Here is a 17478-nt window from a genome sequence, read left to right on the forward strand (position 1 = left end):
CAATGCTACCTGAGGGGGGGGAACCACGACCAAGTAGGGTGCAATCAGACCTGAGGACCCTGTACCGCTGCCTGCAGCACACTACGCCCAAAGGCGATATCCTCATGCCTTCTCACATCCACCTGATAGAATCTGGTGAATGTATGAACTGAAGACCAGGTTGCGGCCTTGCAGATTTGAGCCATAGAGGCCTGGTGATGCACTGCCCAAGAAGCACCAATAGCCCTTGTGGAATGTGCCCTGATCTGAAACGGAGGAATCTTCTGTTTCAAACCGTAAGCTTGAATGATCAACTGTCGAATCCATTTAGAAATGGTAGCTTTTGACGCTGCCTGTCCTCTATTGGGACCCTCTGGCAGCACAAACAAAACATCCGTCTTGCGGATCTGAGCAGTTGCCCCTAGATAGGCCTTATCTGCTCTTACTACATCCAACGAATGTAGAGATCTCTCTTCCGGAGAACAGGAATCTGGAAAAAAGGAAGGTAGAACAATGTCTTAGTTTAAATGAAATTTAGAAACCACCTTCGGTAAAAAACTAGGATGAGGGCGTAGTACCACTCTATCCTTGTGTATAATCAAATAAGGCTCCTTACAGGAAAGAGCTGCTAATTCTGATACTCTTCTAGCAGAAGAGATGACCACCAGAAAAATTAATTTCCTTGTCAACAAGACCAAAGGAATCTGACTTATTGGTTCAAAAGGATGTTTCTGTAACACAGCCAGGACCAAATTCAAGTCCCAGGGGTTTAGGGGCGCTTTAACCGGAGGATTAAGACGCATCACCCCCTGCATAAAGTTTCGGACCAAAGAATGCGAAGCAAGTGGCCGCTGAAATAATACTGATAAAGCAGAGACCTGGCCCTTGATGATACTCAAGGCCAGCTTCATCTCTAATCCCATCTGTAGAAAATCAAGGATTCTACCTATGACATATTTCCTGTGATGCCAACCTCTGGATTCACACCAGGTTATATAAGCCTTCCAGACTCTATGATAAATCATCCTGGAAGCTGGCTTCCTTGCATTAATCAAGGTAGATATGACAGGACCTGAGAGCCCACGACTCTTCAGAACGTGGGTCTCAATAGCCAAACCGTCAAATTTAGTGTTTGTAAGGCAGGATGGAACACTGGACCTTGAGATAACAGGTCTGGGCGTTCCGGTAGTGTGCACGGGGAACCTACCGTCATCCTTACTATTTCTGCATACCAAGTCCTTCTGGGCCAAGCGGGGGCCACCAGAAGTACCGACTTCCTTTCCTGCCTGATCCTGCGAAGGAGTAGCAGAATAGGCGGGAATGCGTAAATCAGTGAGAACCGAGAACCGATGCCACGGAATCACCAACGCATCCGTCCCGCATGCAAGAGGATCTTTTGTCCTTGCCACAAATCTGTCTATCTTTTTGTTGAATCGGGATGCAAAGAGATCTACATCTGGAACCCCCCATCTTTGGCATATGGCCCAAAAGACGTCGGGATGCAGAGACCATTCCCCTGGAAGTAACTGCTGGCGACTTAGATAGTCCGCCTGCCAATTCTCTATTCCCGGGATGAAAACTGCCGATATGCATGGCACATGCATCTCTGCCCAGACTAAGATCTGGTTCACCTCTTTTTGAGCAGCTCGGCTCTGGGTGCCTCCCTGATGATTGACATAAGCCACTGCTGTGGCATTGTCGGACTGGATCCTGACCGGACAACCCTGTAGCCTGATAGTCCAGGCCTTTAGAGCTAGATGTATCGCCCGGATCTCCAGAATGTTGATGGGTAAGGTCCTCTCTGTCTTGGACCATACCCCTTGGACCGCAGCCTGTTCCAGAACTGCTCCCCAACCTGACAGACTGGCATCTGTTGTTACCACCGTCCAGGTAACCGGTAGAAAGGATTTCCCCTTCTGCAGGTTTTTGGGTATGAGCCACCAATTGAGGCTCTGACGCACCGCATGCGACAGGTGCATCGGAAAGTCTAATGCCTGAACCTTCTTGTTCCAGGTCGACAGAATACTGTGTTGCAGCATTCTTGAGTGAAACTGAGCATAGGGAACTGCTTCGAATGAAGACACCATCTTCCCTAGTAGCCTCATACAAAGGCGGACTGAGGGACCCTTCTTGGTCCTTACTGTCAGAATCAGCTCTCTCAAAGCAGTGATCTTTGCCTGGGGTAGAAATATTTTCTCCTGGCTTGTATCTATAATCAGACCTAAATACTCCAGTCTTCTTACTGGTTTTAGGAAAGACTTTTCTAAGTTGAGAATCCAACCCAGGTGTTCTAGATACCTGACCGTGGTCCTCAAGTTTCCATTCAAAGAGGCTACCGACCGGTCTATCAAGAGCAGGTCGTCTAGGTATGCTATGGCAGCTATACCCTGAGCCCTTAATCTGGCCAGAGGAGGAGCCAAGATCTTTGTGAACATTCGAGGTGCAGTGGCTATCCCGAAAGGCAGAGCCACAAACTGGAAATGGCGCCCTCCTACCTCGAAGCGCAGAAACTTCTGATGAGCAGGAAAAATGGGCACATGCAGATATGCATCTCTGATGTCTATTGATGCCAGAAATTCTCCTCCCTGCAGGGTGGGAACTACTGTTCGAATTGATTCCATGCGGAAGGATTGAATCCTTAGGAATCGGTTCAGATCCCTTAAGTCCAGAATGGGCCTGACATCCCCATTTGGCTTTTGGACCGTAAAAAGGTTGGAATAGAAGCCCAATCCCTGGTCCTTTGCGGGAACTATCATAATGACCTCCTGCGACAAAAGTCGCTCTAACGCTAGAAGGAGCGACTGCTTCTTCTCTGGGTCTCTGGGAACATTTGATCCGAGGAACTGAGGAGAGGGGAATTCCTGAAACTCCAGCTTGTACCCTAAGGTTACCGTGGAGATTACCCATCTGTCCTGGAAGTCCTCCTGCCAGAGCTCTGAGAACTGTCGCAGTCTTCCCCCCACTCGAGTGAGCGGGGGCGCCCCCTCATGCAGAGGTCTTAGTGTTTTGCCTAGTAGGCTTCTTTCCCCAGGACTTCTTTTGTCCCTGGGGTTGACTCTTGTCTCTGGACCCCGATGGAGGCGGCCGTCGAGACTGCCTGGAGGCTGAAGCCCCCGGCGCTGGGGAAAGAGTCCGTTTGAAAGAGGGACGCTTACTCTTCTTCTTGACAGGTAAGAGAGTGCTTTTCCCACAAGAGATTCTCTTGATATAGTTATCCAAGTCCTCTCCAAACAACCTTGCACCACGAAATGGAAACCCAGCCAGTAGCTTCTTACATGGTGCTTCGGCTGACCAATTTTTCAACCATAGGATTCTATGTATATGCACCAACCCCAGTGAAAGACGGGAGGTTTGCACGATAGAATCTCTAATGGCGTCAACCACAAAGCATAAGGCCGCTGGAAGGTTAGCAAACCCCTGGGCCTGCTGTTCAGGTAATACTTTGATGACCTGCTTAACATGGTCTCTTAAGTATTGACAGACTCCAATCCCTGCTACTGCAGGTTGGGCCACTGATCCTGCTAAGGAGAAAACATCCTTCAATAGGGATTCCATCCTTTTATCTACAGGATCCCTGAGCATCTGAGCATTGTCTACAGGACAGGTCGGGCTATTATTTACGGAGGAAATGGCGGCATCAATAGCCGGTATTCCCCACATTTTAATAAACTTTTCTTCCATCAGATAAAGTGTTGAAAACTTTCTCGGCGGAAAAAAAAAACGTTTGTCTGGGTGATCCCACTCAGAATAAATGAGCTTTTCAAGTAAAGTATGAACAGGAAAAGCATGTGCTGCTTGGAAAGGTTTCAGTGACCCCAAAGCAGAAGAGGATTCTTTAGCAGTTTCAGGTATGGGCAATTTAAATGTGGAGCGGACCAATCCAGTGAGGATCTGCACTAAGATTTTCTCCTCTTGGGAAGTCGCAGAGGGTCCCTCTCCACCTGATTCCTCCGAAGAGGAATCATCCATCCCATCCTGAACCTCTGAAAGGGATTCATCTCCTTTATCCCAGAGCTCCTCTGTCTGAGGGTCTTGGGGAACAGAGGAAAGCCTAGTGCGTTTTCTTCCACTGAGTGAAGACGTAATCACGGCCATTAATCTTTCCTCTAGACCATTAATGGTTGAGGAAAAAACCTCTTGTGTAATATATACAGGGGCTGAAGTGCCAGAAGCAGGTGTAGCCCCTGACCCCGATGGCTCTCCCTGGCTAGCCGTCCCTGGCCCATCTTTAGGGGGGGAGGATGCTGCCGACAGGGGGCCCTCAGAACCTGAACGAGATCCCCTAGTGTCTCTGGTTCCTGGGGTGCTTGAACCTCTTCTACCCATAGTGTAAAGCAACAAGGTGTGAGGTATACAAATGAACACTGCCCGCTGAGCGATGTAGTCTGGCTAAAAGCCTTGCTACCCAATGCTCAGTCTGGTGTTACTTCAGTAAATGCTGCCTAGGAGAATGCCTGTGTCCAACCTTACATGCGACCGTCAGCTCTGTGTCTCTCAGAAGGCTGAGTGCACCTGTACAGAGTGCCTTTAATAGCCTGCAGCTGGCCTGAGTGGGAGTCTAAGCACCTGTGCTGACGTCCCGCCCCCTCCTCTACCGCCCCCCCCCTCGAGTTTTGAAAGAAACAAGCGCTTCCCGCGCTGCCGACTCTCCTGTCATGCTTCTGGAGAAAGGCTGGGGACGGGGGGGGGGGGGAGGCTGGTAACAAGATCTGCCTGAGCAGCCATCTTCAGAGATGGTGGCCATTAGGCCGCAGAGCCCGGGTGGTATAACCACTTTCTAGACCCCTGTGGCCCCTCTCTAGCCTGGGGGGGAACATTCAAACATGAGAAATCCCCCTTTCCATCTTACCTGTTTGCAGCCTGCTTGAGACGCTGGGACATAATCAGCGATGAAAACACCTGAGACAGACAGTCAGCATGTGCAGGTTTGTGCTCTTGGCAGCCTCCGGTGGTCACAATAGGCATAGCATGCATTTACCTTAAAGGAGAAAAGCCACTAGAACTCAAAAATTCTGTGGAATCTCCTCTTACCTTATCCAGCCGCAGGGTGCTGTTTACACAGACCCAATCTTCGCCTCTCACGGTGGGCTCCGTTTGAAAAAACCGTCAGAGACTGGGGCCCCCTACGAATAGGGGGATCCAACAGTTCTGGGACCGTAAAACACCTCGCCAGAAATTAGGAAGTTTAAAGCCATTTTCTGATCTGCGGGGTCCAGCTCTCTAAAAAGAGAAGCATTACGGGTAAAACCTAATTTCTTCGGACACGAGGCCCGGGTACCATTCAATTCGGCCATGAAAAGACACTTTGAATGGATCCGGTTCGCCTGGCTTGCCCCAGTATAGGATCTTAGGATATTCCCTTTGGAGCTCAGCACAGGACATCTTTACACGTCCATCATCTAAGACACTGGCGTAAAAACTGAGGTATCCCTGCAAGGGGGAGGGATTATATAGGGGGTTGAACTTCCTGATAGGGTGTGCCAGTGTCCAATCACCAGTGATACCTATATAACCCATCAGTAATTACTGTGGCTCTGTGTCCCGTGATGTTCGAGAAAGAAAAGTCATTTTAGACTTTACCAGTCTCTTAGTACCTATAAGGGTCTGTTCTGGCTGTGAAGAATCAAGTGTTAGTCAAAGACTACGCACAGCAATTAGTGTGTCCACAGTGGAATGCATTTGGCATGAAGCCATAGTTTGTACCTCATAAAATGAAGGAGGAAAAGCCTCAATACCTTCCTCTATATAATCTTTGAGTAAAGGAGATTCTGCCTCTGATTCCAGAACAAGGTCAGAGTGAAAAAAGGACATGTATTGTTTCTGACCTCTGGAAACCAAAGTGTCAACATTTTCCAAACAACTCAGACACAGTAGCAGAGAAATATGCTTTTGTCAAACAGGCCACATGGTGGATGCCTGAGAAGGAGCTCTGGGAGCGCTGACATTGCTCTGGGACAAAAATGTCCATCGCCCTGAGCAGTATTCTGTGTTTCCTGTAGGCCGTTAACAGAACGCATCTTGTTCTGGCTTTAACTCCCAGCTCCCTTGCATCTATGATCCACCAATGCTAATGAAGGGATCCACAATGGAGTACTCATGGCTCAGGAGAACAGAATGGATGAGCTTTTGCATGCCTGGGGAAGGCGCTGCCATAACCCAGTCATTGACCAAATTCCTGTGGCTGTGTCTCTATAGAAGATGGCAGCTGGAATGGGCAGAACAGGCGGACAGGAAAAGTCATCTAGGAGGAGTGTTTCTGTTACCATATCCTTCTGAGAATATGTCCAGATAGGAGGGGAAAATCTACATAATTGAAAAGTGCTTGTGCTAAAGTGTTAAGAGACAAAACTATACCATACAGTATGCTATGCCCTGAGTTTTTAGTGTAGTTAAAAGCCAGGAACCAGAGTCTTTATACAGCGAAACCCTGTCTTACCATATCCATGATGCTGGGCCTGTTTAAGGTCCAGGCTTTGCCTGTCAGTGGGCATACCCCTGAAGGGATCTTCAGGGTCTGATAATCATAGAAATGGACCATGGCCATGAATCTGTATAGCCAACTTCACACGTTGCACTTCATGTCAAGGTAAGTGCCTAATTGCAGGATCCAGTGTCCAAAGCAAACATTACTGTGTAGGTTACCACCCACAGTGGAGTCTGGCTATGGTTACTAGGGTACACACAGAGGGTAACTGATTCAGAAACTGCTAGGGAGTGCAAAGTAATAAGCAGTCAGATGTAAAAAGATGTAAATGATTTAACAAGAAAATTCTTTCTTCGGAGGCGTAATGGTCCATCTCCTAAGGAAACTAGCAAAAATCTGAGGCCTCATAGGGTGGGCAGGGTTAGATTGGCACACTCTAGGGGCGGCCCTAGGAAAGTTTTTCCAATGTCCAATCAACTGAAGGTAGCAGCATATAACCCTTCAGTCTATGAATCTAGTCCTAGTCTAGACTAGTCCTGTATGATTAAGATAAACTACACTTCCAGAGTATAATATTGGGAATCTGGGACCCTCTTCTCTTCTTTCTATAAAGTAGGACATATCGGAGCAGCCAGTCATCAGACCTGAATGGTAAAATGAGGGGAAAGGGTCCCTCTTGTGTAGTCCCAGACTCAATTCAGATCTTACAAAGGGATTTGCAGGGGCCCCAGCATATGAACAGTGCAGTGAGGGATTAGGAATTAAGGTAAGTACTGGCAGTGTAGTGTGCAGTAAACCTGTATCCATGCATTGAATGCACAAAGCACAGGTTTGATGTAAATAAATTCATGTAATGTAATGCAATGTGAAAAGACACAACAATTGCCAAACTGCAACTGAAATGCCTCAAAAATGTGTAACTCGTGAGTGCACAATGTAGAGTATCTGTTGAAACTATACTTTCCAACATTCACTAATAATACTCTAATTAGTACCATTGTGAGCGTAAAAATAGAGTACAATATACTTCACCTTGAGGGGCATAGGCTGGAATCAGAGTCAACACATTTTCTGGAAAAAAAAGAAAAGAGAATACATTGTGACATTAAAACACAAAATATGAATGAACTAAAAAAAATCTGGACTTAGTTTAAAAATGCAGTGTAAGTTAATACAATGTGTTCTCCACATTAGCCAGCACATCACAGTGCTGAATATGTGCAAAACTGCTCACAGATCTTGTCAGCTGTGCAACAGTGTTCAAGTAGTAACATGGGACATGCTGATTGAAGGAAAAAGCAGTGTGAGAGTAGAATATTAGATGGGTTTATTAGTCTGGTGTTTTTCCTTTCACTGTCTAGTCACAGGCCAGGGTAGGGATAAGACCTGTATGTGTCACTTAAAGTAGAACTAAAAGGCAAAACTTTATTTTTCAGATTTGGACGGAGCGATGAAGGATTAGTACCACTGTTTGGTTTGTATTATTGTCTGCATCCCCATTGGGGAGCTACACTCTCTTATTGTTCTGGTCAACAATGTCACTGGGAACTGAATGTGAGGATAAATCCAAATTTTGAGCAGCCACAAGAACAGGCATAGAGGAGAAATATTTCAATTGGGACACTTCCTCCCATGACACCTCTCTTAAGCTGGCCATAGATGGGTAGAATTTGAAACAAAAATTCTTAGGGAAGAATGTTCTAAGAAAGTTCCTTTATTTTTCTTATTATTAGTGAGTCAACTCGATGTCTGTTTTTGACCGCAGTGAAGAGAAAATCTGAAGATGGATGGAAAATTTTTATCGAACAAATTAATTTCTAACAGTGTGGTTATTGTTCGGTAAAGTCCATTAATTTCAAAATCAAATATTAAAAACAAACAAAATCTTTTGAAACATTCAAATGTTCAGAGAACTTTCGTACGCATTTTCTTAAGAATGTTCGATCGAAAATTCTATCCATCTATGGTCAGCTTTAGTTTGAGCTCTGCTGTACAGTGAGTCTGCCAGAGGCTTATATCAAGTAGCACTCAAGTACTTACATTTAAAAAAAAAAAAATGGTGGATTAATGTACACAGCGCTACATTAATGTGTGTCTTTTAAGTTCAGTTCAAGTCTGTTCTGAAGTTTAGTTCAAGTCTAATAAAGTAATTTAAAATCTGTCTTTAGTATAGTTCATGCTCCAAATTTATCTTAGATTACTGTATTAGGTCTTACCTGGAACTACATTTAAAATCGGATAACTTCCTTACATGCAACAAGCTGTTAACCAAGCCATAACAGCCTAACCCTACATGAGCCGAAACTCCATACAGATTGTAAGAATATTTAAGGTAAAACTAAAACTGCAGCAGTGCATGCATAAAATCCATCAAGGTAAATAAAAGAAATAGTCATAATTATTTTTAAAAATATCTGGAAAATCATCCACTACAATCATTATTGAAAAATTACATAAATATAATTTAAAACATAGGGCAACTACTACATAAAATCTACCCGCTTCTGCTGAAAGTAAAAACACCGGCAATAACCTCACAATCATACAAGCTGTGTAAAACCTAATAGTTAATTAAAAAAAATTTAAAAAAGATTAATCTAAGTTAAGTCGCCTGCATTTACTTACCTTTTATTCCTAAGGTATCTCTTAAGATATTGGTGTATTCTTCCCCAGATAGCAAGACTGGCAAACCACTAACCAATAGCTCTACTTGAACATCAGGCTTCGTATTTTCTTCCAAGTAAAACCTGGTTTGGCTCATTTGACGTATAGAAGTCTGAAATATAGCACAAAGGAAGTTTATTTGGCTAGTTTACAATTATAATGAATACACTGTAATACTATGTATGTATGTCTGATAAGAATGTTAGAGAAGGAATTGCAAGCAGCCTGTATACAATACGGATAGAAAAAAATGGCATTCAGTACATTGAAAACTTTTACAATCCAAGTTTAGTTTAATGAGTCACCCTAAACTTTCTAGCAATTAGATTTCCCTGATAAACGTCCTTTACCCCCACCATCTTTAGTGATTTGCTTGTTAATGTCTACCTTGGGGTGTTCTTAGTGGCGTCTCTTCAGCAAAATTGAAAAAGCTGTTTTGGTTAAGTTCTTGAAATAAAAACACAAACCTTGCGAATATCTCTTAATCGCTCAAGAATTAATTCTTCAACTGGAAGCACCATTCTCTGCACTGCATCAAAAGAGAGATTATTAATAACAATGATTATTATGAAATGCTGTCAGAATAGACATGGTTATCTTTTATTTTGTGGTGTCCCTTAGTACAGAAGGGGCTATCACAGTATGTGTGCATGTATATAAAGTTTATTTATTTGTCTGTTACAGAAAGTTGAACAAAAATTATGTTTCAGAAATGCATATGCAAAAGAAACAGTGCTGGTGTGATGCAGATTATTCTTCTCCACTGCTATTTCCATAAGCTGAGAGCAGACCACATTTATACTGACACTCTTGTGTAGAGCATTTTTGCAGAAATGATCTGGGAAGGATAAACAAATTTTATCCTTCCCAGATCACTTTTCTGCATTTAGATGCTCCTGCTTTAAGTACCAAATTCACACCAGAAGGCAGTGCGGAAAACCTGCGTTCTGTGTGTGTTTCCCGCACCATGTTCAAAATGCACAGTTGGGATTTGCAGTCGGTGTCAACGTTAAGTTATCGACACCCCAAACGCAGGTCGCAGCCTGTGTTGTTATGGCTATTTTTGGTGATGTTTTTAGTTTAGATAAGCTAATATGCAAATGAACTAGTTGGAGTGCTCCATGAGCTCAGTACAGGAAATGATGTACACAAAGTGAGGGGAGGAAATTGAACAAGCCATGTGCTCAGAAACAAAGGGGAGTTGCTCTGAGGACTTGGGAGAAGAAACAGCTGTTTGGAGGACTCAGACACAAGCAGCCATGAGAAGATTTCATCACCAGGAAACCCAAGTTAAGTAGCTGATTAGTATACTTATGCCTATTACATACATTGTACATGTTTATTTGCTAGAAAGGATAGTTAGCTCATGATGTTGTAGGCATATTTTGTAAAACTTTGTATGCTATGCATTGTGTATCCTGCAGTGCTATGTGCAGTTTTTTTTCTGTTCAGTAAAGCACATTAAAACACTACAGCGTTTAATTACTTCCTTGGCTTATACTGCAAAGAACCTTAATAGACAACAAGCAAAACACAAACACATTGCATTTGCCTGTACTGAATTGCATTGTATAGAACAGGCATCACTAAATGGCGGACCATGGTCCAGACCCAGACTGAGTGACAGTCCTGTCCGGCAGGGGTGGATCCGGGGGGGGGGGGGGGGACGGGGCAATTGCCCCCTCCGAGAATGTGGGTGAGCAGTCATCGCTATGGGTGAGAGAGCCGGCGGGCGGCTCCACGGCTGAGAGCATGGGCGGCTCCGTTGGTGAGCGTGAGCAGCTGTGCGGCTCAGTGACAGTGTGAGCGGCTGCTGGCCAATCAGGGAGCCGGCGGGTGAGGGAGCAGAGAGATAACATCATCTCTCACCGCCGCCCTGCATCCCTGCAGTTCCGCCCTCACTGTAGAATGTACAGGCAGCCGCCGCAGCAGCAGAGAGATTACATCATCTCTCTGCTGCCCCTGGGGCGGGATGCAGCGCTGACACATCCGCTCAGGATGAGCCCTTTGTTCGCTCTGCTCCCATCGCTCTCCCAGCGGCAGCAGCCAGCCCTTTCCTCCCTGCCCAGCACTGATGACAGGGGGGTCACCAGTTGAATAAGCCTGACTCTGGGACACAGCAGACAATTATAGCAGGCAAGTGACAATCCGCAACGTGTGGTATGGGACGTGACAAGTGACAATCTGCAACGTGTGGCATGGGACGTGGCAAGTGACAATCCGCAACGTGTGGTATGGGACGTGGCAATTGACAATCCGCAACGTGTGGCATGGGACGTGGCATGTGACAATCCGCAACGTGTGGCATGGGACGTGGCAAGTGACAATCCGCAACGTGTGGCATGGGACGTGGCTAGTGACAATCCGCAACGTGTGGCATGGGACGTGGCAAGTGACAATCCGCAACGTGTGGCATTGGACATGACAAGTGACAATCCGCAAAGTGTGGCATGGGACGTGGCAAGTGACAATCCGCATCTAGTGACAGGTGACGTGGCAAGTGACAATCCGCAACATGTGGCAGGTGACAGTGGCAAGTGACACACTCAGGGCTCCCACTGATTCTATGGTGAGTTGAACCATTTCATTTTTTATAACCATGTAATAATAGTAATAATGCACTTCAATCATCCTGACACCATAACAACCATGGTGCTGTGATGATTGAAGCGCTAACACCAGCCACTTCCCCGTTAAATTTACCCCCCAAAAAACGTATTTTCTGGCAGTGCCCCTCCCGAGACTAGGCTCTGGATCCGCCCCTGCTGTCCGGACCACCATAGCCAAGCCATATAACTGCCTGTATGTCGTCTTTTCCTCCCCCCACTGCTGTCATCTTCACAGCAGGGCAGAGCACAGGAGGTGCGATGGGTCTGTATGGAGGGTGGGAGTTGCCCCCTTTTCAACTCAACAAGTGGCTGGTTGGTTGCTATGACATGAGCTGGACCTAGCAACAAATTATCCACTTGTTAACAGGAGAAGATGAGAATCTCATGCCCTCCATTCAGACCTATCGCACCTCCCACGCTCTGCTATGAAAGTTAGGACTGTAAGGAAAGCAGAGGTGCAAATGGGCACACTGATGTAAAGGAAGGGAGGACCTGTGCTGTTAAAGCAGACTGCCTAATGCAAACAATTGACTGCTTTGTTAAGGGTTGGACTTTGAAGTAACAGGGAGCTGTGATGTTGAGGGGGGTGCTATGTTAAAAGGGGGGCTATACTGTAAAAGGGCGGCTTTGATGTGAAGGGGTCTGTAATGTAAAGTGGGGATACAACGTAAAAGGGGGGCTGTGATATGAGGGAGGAGGTGCTATAATGTAACAGGGGCATGTATTGTAAAAGGAGGGGACTTTTAAGTGGGGGGGCACTGAGTTGTAAAGATCAGGGACTGCAATGTAAAGGGATGGGGGGACTATGATACAAAGCGGGGACTGTACTGTAAAGGGGGCTCTGATGCGAAGGAGGGTCTTTGATGTAAAGGAGGGAAGTAATGTAAAGAGGGGGCTATGATGAAAATGGATGGACTGTGATGTAAAAGTTTGTGCTGAGATGTAAATGGGGGGGATGTGGTTTAAAAAAAATGCAATGTGATGTAAATAAGTGGACTATGTTGGATTCAGACCTCAACTGGCAAAAATTTTTACGGACCGGAACTCCATGAATTTTAATTAAATATCCCTGGTGTAGTACTATGGGATCTTGTTGCTGTGCGCTTTTTTTTTACTTTTAGTGCATTCCAGTGTGATTCACCCATTCAAAATAAATGGGCTCAAATCACACTGCACCTCATGTGAATTGCACAGGAACGCGCTGTGCGATTCCTGGTGTGAACTGGCCCTTAAGCAGGTTTAGTCACGTTTAGAGTTTTAAAATGCATATTGGATGCACACAGAATTTTATTTTCTCTAAGCACAGCTAAGCTGAAACGGCATCTAAACCCGCACTAAATATGCTGCAACATTGTAAATGTTTGCACAGTTTCACGTCTACAGCACATGCAATGCCTGCTCTGTTTTACCATTGGCGTCACAGATTAAAAATTCAAACTTCTTACCTTGCTTACTACCCATAAGAATTTCCACCAGCCTGAAATCTTCTAGATGTTCTTTCTACAAATAACATGCAAAATCCATGTAAGCATGGTTGTATATGTATATATATATGTATATATATATATATATATATATATATATATATATATATATATATATATATATATATATATATATATATATATATATATATATATATATATATATACACACACACACACACACAAATTGAATATTGAAAAATAGATTGCTCGCTTACACTGTAGTATTGTAGCAAATTGTGGTAAAATGTTTTGTTAGTGTTAGCATGCATTACTAAAAATGACAGTAATGTGCAGACTGTGGTGCATTTTGGTGCCATTTATTTTGAGCAGAACCCCAACGCACTATTCCAGTAGTGGAAAACAGACCTGAGCTGTTGCCTTACATTGGCAGCCTGTTCAAAACAAAACTGCTGCCTAATGGCAAAAAGACATTTCAAAGAAAAGTGTACAGCCACTAAAAGATAATATAGAATGAAACTGATGATACCTGGCGGCAAACTTGGAACAGAACCTCCTCAATAACATTCTGCACGGTGTTCTCAGAATTCACCGGAATGGAAATATATGCCACACCAACTCTAAAAGAAAAATAAACAACATGCATTATACCTTCAGCCTGAAATATGATCCCACCTACGGTATTGACACAATATGAGTAGAGTCTACCACTCTTCCACAGTGTTCCTAGCCAGAAAACCTTACAATGCTAGGTCACTTTTTACCCCCTACTCCATAAGAAGTCCCATAGCTGGAGCTGCCCCCGCAGCTGGAATCCGAACTATTGTTGGTCACCTGAATAATCACATCCACTCCATTCTCCAAAAATATCTCTATGGAGCACTCTTCAAACATAATTCTTGGAAGTAGCACCCATACCCTTGAACCTTGAATACAAACAAGCTTCATCTATTCTGCGACGGAAGAACACATCAACATCTGAAAGTTAAAATGTATCTAAAGACAAAAGGGTTTTCATTGCTGTCTGCATCCTGCTAAGGAAATTCACTCTATTTGTTCTGGTGATCAGCAAGACTGAAAGCGATGGATAATCCAACATTTTCAGTTGCCATCATAACAGGACTAAATGAGAAATCTTCCAACAGGGGCATACGTTTCATTTACAACATTTTAAAGATGGGATTTCCTCTTATTTTCTGTTGTGTCTACAGGTCAAGAAGGGATAAGAACTATTCTGGTTGGACACAGGTGGAAAAAAAATACCTGGGAAGGGTTTTGACCATTCCCTACTTCATCAAAAATGACAGAAATGGTTTCAGATATACTTCATGGGCTTGTGCAGACACTATCCTCCTTACAGTTCAGAGACTTACATATGCATACACCCCTTTACTGAGGATGGATCACATCATATCAGGTTAAGGTGGTCATCAGGGAAAATGAAAATTCACAATATAAATTCTGATCTAGTATAATGGATTATGTCATGGTAAACTTTATTGTTACAACAGTATTAATTACTTAAATTGTTCAGTAATGTCTGTACTTTGTGTTAAAAGGAAAATGTTCACTATCTTTTTAGCCACATTGTCTGTATATGGCATCTTATGGTCTATTATAGTTTATCTACAGATGACAACAAAATTCACCAAGACACAACATTCTCAAGCTTCTCAGTAAAAAAAAATTGATATGCACAACAAAATAAGACCATATGTGGGGTAAGACGCCACTCAAATCCGGCCCAGTGCTTCAGATGTAAATATGGCAGTGTATGGCCTCGTCCAGCACTGCTCCAGCCACGCCCCCTGGCCCTCTAGTCAAAGCTGCGCTGGCAGAGGCCATACACAGCCATATCCACATCTGAAGCACTGGGTCAGATTTGTCCACACTTCTGATTTATTGCCTGACACCTGATTCCACTTTCTGAATATCGGTAGGGACACCTGTTGTCCTCCAGCTTTGAGCAGCACTCCACGTCTACAAGTGATCACAAAATAAGACCAGTTAGTAATAGTGTTTTTAAAAACTATCTAAGAGCCCAAACATTTCAAATAACATCTAGGATTTATCAGAAAGGTAGAGTTGTATTTTAAGATTTTTACATAATATAGTAAAACTATTTTGCTAAAAACGTTAAAATTTCCAAAATGCCTAGCGCAGTGAAGATTTTGCTATTATTGATAACACTATGTTAAGGGACTTTTTTATTTATTAAAATAGTGAATGCATTAAAGCGGGTGTAAAGATTCAATTTCTTCAAAATAATTAACATTTTATACTTACCCCCCCCCCCCCCTTGTGAAATTTTTTAGAGTGACCCCCAAACCTCCTCTTCTGAGGTCCCCCACCGGCACTCTCTTCCCTGAGTGCCCCCACAGTAAGCCACTTGCTATGGACACACTCATACAGATGTGCTCTCGAGCCGGGCTGTGTGCGCCTATAGACACAAACAGCTCAGTTCGGCCCTACCCCCGTTCCCTCCTCACAGGCTTTGACTCTGGCACAGCGCTGGAGAGAAAGAGGGCTCAGGTAAGAGTTTACCTTTACAATATAACTACTTTAAGTATTGTTTTTACAGGAAAATAAAGACAAGACACTGTGAACAAACATCATTGAAAATCTAACCCCCAGTTTTGAACAGCATTTTAGAAATAAGGCTTTAGTTTGTACACACGTAAAAACCACAAGAACAGCGTTATCAACATTCACCACATCCTCTTAACTGGTCATTATAGCAGATGACAAATGTCAAGTGTCTTCCTGTTTTTAAGTGAAATCTAGTAGTTAAAACAAGAAAATTCACTAAATAGAGCTTGAGATGTGTAAGTAAACGTCTGAAAAGTCACATTCAGGAAATAGTGCGACAATAAAATGAGACAAATATCTGAACAGTCAAAACTCGGAAACATCCCATTTTTATACTCACAAATTGCCAATAAAAACTGTTCTCCAAGTCCTACCATTAACCTGTAGTTCCAAGGATGTTAGCAGCAATAATTTTACACCCTGCAGAAAGCTGTGCAATTGATTGGATTTAAAATTTAGCTATGAGTAAAATAATAAATGACAAATCTACTGGCAGAATCAAGAGAGAATAAGATTAAGGGAGAACTCAGGGTGGTGGGAATGCAATGTGTTATACCAGTAACAGACTATATCATGTAATTTTTATCATTCCTATAGTTTTAACTTAAATTATGGAACCGTTTGGTTACCTTTTAAAATCTCAATATCAGGATTGGTCAGTACTAGTAATCAAGAAGCAGGGATTACAAGTATGCAAACTATGATCAGACCCATGGCTCTTAAGAACCCTGATCATTTACAGTACATTTACTTGGTGGATCTGATGGAAGACAGTCAAACTGATTTATTTAACAGGGATTTGTCAATGTCCTCACTATATGAAATGCATGTCTTTGCATATCATGTACCAAGCATGTCTAGCTGCCTGTGTTGAAGATCAATCATTAACCATTATACTTTTAATCAGTAAAATAAGAAAAAATTGAGACACAAATCTTTCTTTGATACTGGGGCACAGAATACCCTTATGGGGACAAAGCTCCAACAGCACTGAGGGAGAAGGGAGCTCTGTATATTGCCCACTTTCATGTGTACCACCCTCCCTACAGTGCATCTGGAAAGCATTCACAGCGCTTCACTTTTTCCACATTTTGTTTTGTTGCAGCCTTATTCCAAAATTGATTAAATTCATTATTTTCCTTAAAATTCTACAAACCATACCCCATTATTAAAAATACAAAACGAAAAAAATCACATGTACATACAGTGGATATAAAAAGTCTATACACCCCTGTTAAAATGTCAGGTTTCTGTGATGTAAATAAATGAGACAAATAATAAATAATTTCAGAACTTTTGTGACCTATAAACTGTACAACTCAATTGAAAAACAAACTGAAAACACTAAAATAATGTGGTTGTATAAGTGTGCACACCCTCTTATAACTGGGGATGTAGCTATGTTCAGAAATAAGCAATCCCATTCAAACTCATGTTAAATAAGTGTCAGTACACACTTGCTATCATTTAAAGTGCCTCTGATTAACCCCAAATCAAGTTCAGCTGTTCTAGTAGATCTTTCCTGACATTTTCTTACTCGCATCATACAGCAAAAGCCATGGTCCGCAGAGAGCTTCCAAAACATCAGAGAGATCTCATTGTTAAAAGGTATCAGTCAGGAGAAGGGTACAAAAAAAAAAATCCAAGGCATTAGATATACCATGGAACACAGTAAAGACAGTCATCATCAAGTGGAGAAAATATGGCAGTGACAGTGACATTACCAAGAACTGGATAGAATCTGGTGGTGACAAGAGCTTTATGGAAT

General features: G+C 43.3%; 1 protein-coding gene across 1 annotated transcript in view; it reads right to left on the reverse strand.

Moving 5' to 3' along the window:
* Positions 1-17478, reverse strand: part of DGKQ (diacylglycerol kinase theta) — a 268833-nt gene that overhangs the window by 67983 nt on the left and 183372 nt on the right. The window contains exons 10-14 of the mRNA XM_073591922.1: positions 13651-13741; positions 13122-13176; positions 9535-9596; positions 9029-9179; positions 7436-7474 (exon numbers count right to left, since the gene is read on the reverse strand). Coding sequence (XP_073448023.1) covers positions 7436-7474; positions 9029-9179; positions 9535-9596; positions 13122-13176; positions 13651-13741 — 398 coding nt within the window. The remainder of the gene's footprint in view (positions 1-7435; positions 7475-9028; positions 9180-9534; positions 9597-13121; positions 13177-13650; positions 13742-17478) is intronic.

Source organism: Aquarana catesbeiana, linkage group LG01 (genome assembly GCF_042186555.1).
Source record: "Aquarana catesbeiana isolate 2022-GZ linkage group LG01, ASM4218655v1, whole genome shotgun sequence".
Lineage (NCBI taxonomy): Eukaryota > Metazoa > Chordata > Amphibia > Anura > Ranidae > Aquarana > Aquarana catesbeiana.